The sequence below is a fragment of the Phlebotomus argentipes genome, unplaced genomic scaffold, assembly GCF_947086385.1.
Source record: "Phlebotomus argentipes unplaced genomic scaffold, Phlebotomus argentipes genome assembly scaffold_4, whole genome shotgun sequence".
Classification (NCBI taxonomy): Eukaryota; Metazoa; Arthropoda; class Insecta; order Diptera; family Psychodidae; genus Phlebotomus; species Phlebotomus argentipes.
In genome coordinates this window covers 2,657,794-2,665,798 of record NW_026776174.1, presented here as the reverse complement: position 1 = coordinate 2,665,798, position 8,005 = coordinate 2,657,794, and the positions used below count along the sequence as shown (strand labels likewise).

General features: G+C 40.5%; 1 protein-coding gene across 1 annotated transcript; it reads right to left on the bottom strand.

Annotated features, from left to right (window-relative positions):
* Positions 1-1,300: 1,300 nt before the first annotated feature.
* On the bottom strand, positions 1,301-3,312 carry LOC132257389 (uncharacterized). The gene is made up of 4 exons (XM_059754257.1): positions 3,198-3,312; positions 2,780-3,069; positions 1,877-2,049; positions 1,301-1,787 (listed from the first exon to the last, which is right to left on the bottom strand). Exons 1-4 carry the CDS (start codon positions 3,204-3,206, stop codon positions 1,540-1,542), a joined length of 720 nt encoding a protein of 239 aa, XP_059610240.1. The 5' UTR covers positions 3,207-3,312; the 3' UTR covers positions 1,301-1,539.
* Positions 3,313-8,005: the final 4,693 nt, after the last annotated feature.

Sequence of the window (8,005 nt, the reverse complement as noted above, 5' to 3'; positions counted from 1 at the left end):
GGAGGAAATATGATTCACATCTTTATCGCATGACAATGATTTTCATCATGCAAGAGATGCGAGAAGAAAGCCCACAACTTGTTTCGATAACACCTTCCAATGTGGTTTGTGTGGTTTATGTGGTGCGATGGTTGGGCGCGTACACAATGATCGGGGATGTCACTAATGATAGATTTCCGAGAAGATCAAACAAACATTCTTCGCACATAGTACAATTGACGAGGGAGGGAAACCGAGTGGAATCGTATAATATTGCCAACTTGCCAACGCTTTTTTCAATTCAACCTCACAAAGTATTCTCTTCAGCGATATTTAAAAGGAAAAAATAGGCAAGTATTGAAGATTTGAGAAACGGCTATGAATTTAAAACATACAATTTACGTAGTGATATTCTGTTTTCTGTTTTATGTATTTCACAAATTATTTTTCCACATACATAATTATGAAAAAATATTACATTTTGCTCCTAATTTTGGACCGCCGCACCTGCCTAGGCATCTTCAGTTCACATGTGCGTTTGGAGTATTGCGCAGTGTATGGTCGACAAGACACACTTAATCCAATAATATTACGTGCCACCCTTTAACTTCTTTGCCTCTTTGTCATCCCCATTGTTTCTTCCTGACTTCCTCAAATACTTTTTCTGCCTCAGGGGGGAAAAATGCTTTCCGCAGATATGAAGTTTACATGTGTTACAACGCCTGAAGTGGATTGTCCTTTGCAGTTTTCAGGGTGAGCAATATATAGGGTTGTGAAATCGTGTGAGTAAGCAAAAGAAGTGGAGAAACCGGAAGGAGTAAACAAAAATATCCACCTGATTTTTTTCGTCACGCTTTACAGCTCCAATCGCAATGAAGTGGGTATTTCTTGTCTCTTCATTTTCACTTGTTACACTTATCCCAGTGATTACTTTTATTGCACCATTCTCCATCACTTTCACGGATGAGCAGAGAAAACGTGTGGAGGAACTTCGTGCGAGACAACCATTCTTGGGGTGTTGTATTAAATTCGCTTTTCGTACAACTTTGTGAAAATTGTGAAAAAGGGGAGATAAAAGAGAGCTTTTCAAAGGTTTGCTAAAGATTCTTAAAGTCATGGTAGATTTAGTGTTCCATTTTCAGTGAAAGCCTTGCAAAATTAAATGATTAAAAGTGCTCTAAAAATACATTTCCAATTTTCTTGTTTATCCTTGCGTCTTTTCTCCCCAGCTCGTCATCATTCGCATATGTATCTCTTTGGGAAACTCAAGGGAGAAACCTCGTCGCATACCAGCTCAATGACAAGGAACAAAACAAGGGCGGCTTGTACAATTCTCTGATTTTATTACACATTTATTTCCATATAATAACTTTTTCCGTGGAACTTCAAGCAAAGTCACTACGGGACGAGGGGCTCAGAGAGAGATTTTCCATATTAATTCCGTTTTGTTGCCGTCGTTGTCATCATCAGTTCGACTGGGGAGGCGGAATGATTGCGGCGCGAATGGGGATGCTGATGTGACTCAGTGTGGTTGATTTTAATTGAAATTACACCATTGTCCTATTCATTGTGGCCGTTGCTGCTCCTCTGCTCGGGATCCTGGGACTGCTCCCGGTCCTCTGATCGTCTCTCGCTGGACTGCTGAGCGGCCGCCAGGCGGTCGATGGCCTCTCGGTGGGCCTGGAGATGCTCTTGCCGCGCTGCGGCAATCTCCGGCGAGTCGGCAATTGGGGCTGGTTTTGGCAAATTTGTGGCCGCCACACGGAAGCCGAGGCCATCCGACACATAATTCACAGATTGCAGTTTTCCTGGATGCACAATTCAGTTAGCGAGATTAGCGTACAACATCGACGTGGCTCGATAAACAATCTCCCTGGAGAGATGGCATCGCACTCACCGTGGCTGTCGATGTAGCTGTATGCGCCCCGTGTAACTCCGTCAGCGGTCTTCAGCTCACTCTTGGAGCTGTGCTGATTGGCATATCCATAGTGATACTGGCCGAGTTGGTCTTGGGAATGATACTGAGATGCTGAAGGAACAGCAATTGATGATGGGAGAATGGAATATGGGCTGAAATGCAAGAAAATCAATTTCCATGTCAGCAGCACGAATTAATGTTCAGCAAATTTAATTAAAGACACATGAACTTAATGAATAGGGAGAGAGATAAGAAAATTGATTTGGATATAATTTACATCCCCAATTAAATCCTTCCCTATCAATTATAGGCATCGCATCATATTTCTGAAGCCTCATGAATGTTTCGCGCATTTCACAGCAAAGAGGAAACAGTTCATCCATACAGATTAGAAACTTACGACTGTGAAACATCGATGATTTAATTTAGGATGAGCGATAGGCAAACATCTCTAATTTTGAATGCTGTTGGCTTCGTAAATCTAATTATATTGCTTAAAAGATCGATTTAATTTCAGGTCGAGTTTTTCGATTCTGATTGAATTTCTCACTCGAATTTATTCTACAGAGAATATTTCTTCACTTCCTTGAAAGAATTCTTTAAATAATAAAATGGTGTCTCTCTCAATTTTCACAATTATGAACTTTAGGTCAAGCAGAAGTGAGAGCTTTTAGAGACTTTGTGCTCACTTAATTTCGTTCACTTGGCTCACAATTTCCACTTCACTAAAAGAACCTTGACCCACAAAGAAAACTTGCTCTCCTGGCAGTTTAGTTAATTCAAACATCCCCACTAATTGACGTGAATACAGAGCAGGATAAATACGAGCTCAAGGGGAATTTGTGTCGAGCTCCTTGGGAATTGCGCCACTTTCTTACAGACCTCCAGTGATAGAGGATGGGCAGCGAAGGGGATGGCGTTGTGGGTTCGGGTCCATTGGGGCGATCGTCCTCCTCGGGTTCGCGGGCTCCATTGCCGGTGTCTTGACCTTCGTGACCGGGTCGGTGGTGTTTCGTGTCCGTGGGGCCGTATGACAACACGACGCCGTGATTTGTGGTATAATGAGGATATGTGAGAGCGTAGGGGCTGCTGAGGACATACGAGTAGGGGTGGCTGTAGTATATGGTGGCTGCGTCGAGCGTGGACAGTGCCAAAACTACAAGGATTAACACCTATAAGAAGAAACAGTCCTCTAATGAGTTCCGTCGTCTGAATGGTGGAGAAAATTGTGCGTTGACTCCCAAATAAATCCAATGAAATGAGAATTGCACGAGCACAAGAGCAGCCAATCTTCACTTACTGCCTTCATGATTGCACGTGATTTCTTCTGTGATGAGACACTGATCACGGATTTGAGACACTGACTGGTCTCGCATCCGCTTGGGTGTCATTTATATACCTTGGGGTTTCCTGGGTGGATGAGAATGCTTTGCTGGGCCGCAGAACTGATTCGCATGCAAGACGAGTAGGTGATGCAATTTGCATCGTGTTCTGGGCTGCATTCTTGGTTCTGGTCTGATTTTCTCGTGCGATTTTCCTCTCAATACCACAAGGTACACCTTCGGCTCTGGCAAGCTGATCCATCCATAAATATACACCTCATTACTTAATAACTACCACCACACATCCCACCCTGCGGCTGCGACTGGCTTAAATGGCAATGCGATACTCTGTTCCACGACACATTTAAATAAATGCATCTCCATTTACATTTTCAATAAAAATAATTATTGCACACTGAATCGAATTACTTTTGATGCTATTTCATATTGAAACCCTTTCGATTTCAAGACACTTCTCCATAAAGTATCAGTTCTGCACTGTATTTTTTATCCATAATGTGTCGCACAACTAATGAGTAGAGTTGTTTGTCATTTATTTCAGTCTTATTAATTTATGCCGTCTGTCTCTGAGTCGTTTTTACATCTCTACTGTATTGAAAACAATGACACATACCTCAGATGACAGCCGACAAAAAAGCTCATGGAATTTCTTGATAAGCACAGACAGTTTGTTGAGGAAGCACATAAACAGGTCATTCGCTATAGATAAGTGGAATGCTAATTATCTGTCTCTTGAACTATCAATCTAAGCAGATTTGAATATTTAATGAAATTAGTACACTATTGATTAAGGATTTATAATTAATTATTGGGTATAGTCGACTGGATTCGAAATCGATCCAAATTGCTTTAGTCAGTGTATTGCCAGGAGCTTGTAAGTCTTCTGAGAACTCAGCAGACTGGAGAAAACTGAATTAGATATGGAGTTTAATATGTGGTCAATTGCCCTTTAATTGGGTGAATATTAGCAAAATCGTCTATGAGGATGATTTAAGTGCTTAAATGGAGACGAGAAGCGCTGTTTGTATTGCCAAAAGAAGATAATTTACCTACTGAAGAGGAAATATGTGAAAAAAAGGGTTGTTTTAGCCATGTTTTATCCTTCACTTCAAAGACGTTCTGAGACAATTTAGCCATTGTGTGGAAGATGTCGACTTTTGTTTGTGGGCAGTCATTAAACATCAGTTGGAAGTTGAAGAATATATCGACTTCATGGGGGAATATTGCTGATGGAGGTCATTTGATGGTGAATGAGAAAAGTTGAAGACAAAGCCTCATAGTGTCGCCTTTCCCGCAATGTTCTCCTTTGGGAGGAGGCAGAAGGATGGCTTCATAATGAAACACAATCGCTGGTGAAGGAGAACTGCCTATGTGCTCAATAATGACTTTTCTTTGACACTTTCCACAGCCCATTTCCATGTTTATGCTCAACTCTGTGCTGTTATCAAGTGAAATTATCACATCAGTGAATGCGAATCACAGGCTCCTGATGGTGCTGAAGATTTATTCAATTGGAATACAAAGATTACAAAAGGCCAATGAGCATCTCCTGAGACTGTAATACTCACACCTTCACTTCCTCACACTTTCCTTTGCGTTTTCATTTTTCTCTCGCGATTCCTTTCTTTCTCTGCTCGACTGAGTGGGAAAAATATATCCATAAAGTCATTTCTTCAGCATTTACCCTCCACCATCTATTCATACTGTCTACATTTCGGCGTTGATTCGTCTTCACTCGATATGCGCAAACATGCATTGAAAATCAATCGAATTTTATCACGATGTGCTTCAAATTCAATCTGAAGCCTCTTTGGAGCGCCTGTAATAAAATTTGAAGGGCTGCCTTTTGTCTGCGGCACGCAGGAGAATTGGGAATTTTTATCCCACCTTCCAAAAATTCACGGAAGCTGAGAAACACTTAAAGCGCGAGATAGTAAAAGTAAATAAATGATGCATTCAGTATATTGCCAACGACCATTATGAGAAAATCAATTTCCCATAAATTATTCGCGGTAATCTGTCTAAAAAACGACACGAAGAATCAATGAAAACTTCACCCTCACGAAGAAGTTTGTAGTTGGAAAAGTTTATGAGGTGAAAAGTGAAAAGTGAAGTTCAATAATGATTCCCCCTAATTCAACTAATACTGAAAATGTTTTTCCGAGACTGCTGTATTTAATCACCAACCTGTTGTGGAGTTCACATTATTAAATTTTCAGGTAGTTTAAGAGAGAACCAATTAAATGCATTATTTTTCATTTACTAAGAGTCTTTACGGTGTTTACATTACCTTGAGTGCTCCTGACCTACAAAGGTATACAAATTCAACGCATTGATCACTTAAGGTTAAAATAATAACATGATTTTTTGGGAATGAATCCAAGTTTTGCTTTTCTTATGTAGAGCTTATGTGAAACGCTAATTATAATTTAATACACTCTGCTTTCTCTCTATATCAGTGAGATTAGAGTCAGTTACTTAATGGCTCTCGTAAGCGATAATTTCATTTCAAATATATTTCTATTACAGTGCGACTTGCATTTAGAGATAAAACAAAACAAAATGTCGGCAAGCGATCTTATTTGAACTATATATATTCATATTGAGACACAGTTATTTTAATTAATAACAATGCTCTTTTGACCTATTTATAATATGTGTTTCCGTAAACTGTCTCGCGTGATTCTGCGAAATCAGAACATTTCTGCCCTTCAGACTTGGCAAATATTTACTTTAGCCACATTGAGTAAAATTTGTCGGAATGATTTGTAAAGAGTCAATTAAAAATAATTAATGTGGCATAAAATGCTTTCCCTTTCTTTTTTTAATCATCTTTACCACTTTTCAAGATCACGAGTCAAGAGGCCAGAGAATATTATTTTCACATCATGTGACTTTATCATGCCGCTGCTCTGCTTTGACCCAAAGACTGCAGAACAATTCGAGGGAGACTTGTCAAGTGAGATTGAGCCTCTCAACTCATTCCACTCAATAGAGCAGTTTAATCGATATCAGGGACTTATCCTTCTAGCGTGGAACCTATCGATTTTCACCCTATCGAAAATTTCAATTGCTCCTCATCCCACGAACACGCTTTCCAGCGTCTTCGATGGGAGTTTCGGAAGCGAAGATATTTCACGAACTTGCAAATTTGAAAGGAAAAACGTGTCACACTCTCTCCACAGCATCACAACTCCCCGCCAGCGTGGAATCTGAGCATCTGTGGCATCGAGAATAGTGGCCTCGTTCGAGAGGATAGTTTATGTGCCCAAGGAAATGTCTATACAGTCTATACGTCTTCGTTTTCTGATAAGACCACGACTTATCGTGGCTTCGTCACACGAATGTAAAGTCGCGGCATCGACTTGGATGTGCATTTGAGGCGTATCTTATCGGGGCCGAGATTCGACGTCCCAACCAAATCCGGAACATTGAGATGGGAGTGTGAGACTGACCTATGAGTAGTGAAAAAAGTACAATCGCATGACGATTAAAAGACGCCCTGACGGGTCACCCCAGCCATAACAATCTCATTTTAATTAAACCCGAGTTAAGATTGGACGACTTCTCATTCATTTCAATGTACAAATCGTAAACAACAAGTGCCGAATGTGTGAGATTTTCACCAAATTATCAGGGGAAGAGTCAGTCTCATAAGATCCGCTTATGTGGAGTGTCGCAATCGGATAGAGCTTGGGCTCCAGTGACCGCGAAACAGCATCTCCCAGTGGGCTTTCAGTGAAAATAAGGTGGATTCCATTTCACCGCTCAAAGTGTGATAGTTTGCAATAAGAGAACGTGTCGAGAGTGAAGTGTTGGGTGAAAATCATCACAAATGACCGGAAATGGAGTGGTGGGGGTCTCTTCCTCCCCAATTCCACCTTCACGCTTCAGGACGTGCAATTTCCCCTATTGCACTGCGTTCGGTACGTTTTTCCCGGTTCCGTCTGCGACTGGCACGTGAGATCTGTGCAATGGATAAAATTAAATTTATTCATCTTTCCACCAGCAACTCACACCATCAGTTTTCACCTTCTTTTTTCACAGTGGCATCCCTCGGATACTTTATCATTGGAAACTCGATTGCAGGGTCAAGTCACGCCATATTTTTCCTCCTTATGGTAATTCTTTCTGCCCTATTCGCCGGATATTAAATTTGAGGGGGTTAATAGCGAATTACGCTGCACAGAAATGAGTTGGATGCAGAGAATATGCACATAATCGAATTAAATGAAAATATTACATTTAATTAGCTTCCTTCAATCTAATTAACCTGATAATTTTGAAAATATATACACTGAATGCCGTAATTTAATATCGATAATTATTGATTCCTGTAGGAAAAAGTATCTAATTGAATTATTTTCACTTGCTGAGATTTATATTAAAAGTTTGTGAATTTAATTGCAACTTGAGTGAATTGAGTGTTAAAAAAAAGTATTGTTATTAACCCCTCGATTGAAAAACCCATGGAGATTAACTATGCATTTTCCCATTCAACATTTACACTCTGTGCTTCATTCTGGCATTCTCTGCCTTCTCACTAAATTGTATTTTTGCAGGAAGATCCGGACGTGAATCTGTTTTATGTAATCGCCGCTCTGTCTTTTGTGGCCACAATAACTCCGCTCGTGGTGTACAAAATGCTAAATAGATTGAGTCCCAAGTCCTTTCTCATCCTCGCAGCACTCTTCGCCAGTCTGTCATGGATTGCACCTCTGGTTGGGTGAGTAAAATAGAGATTAGGAGGATAAATCGATGAGTG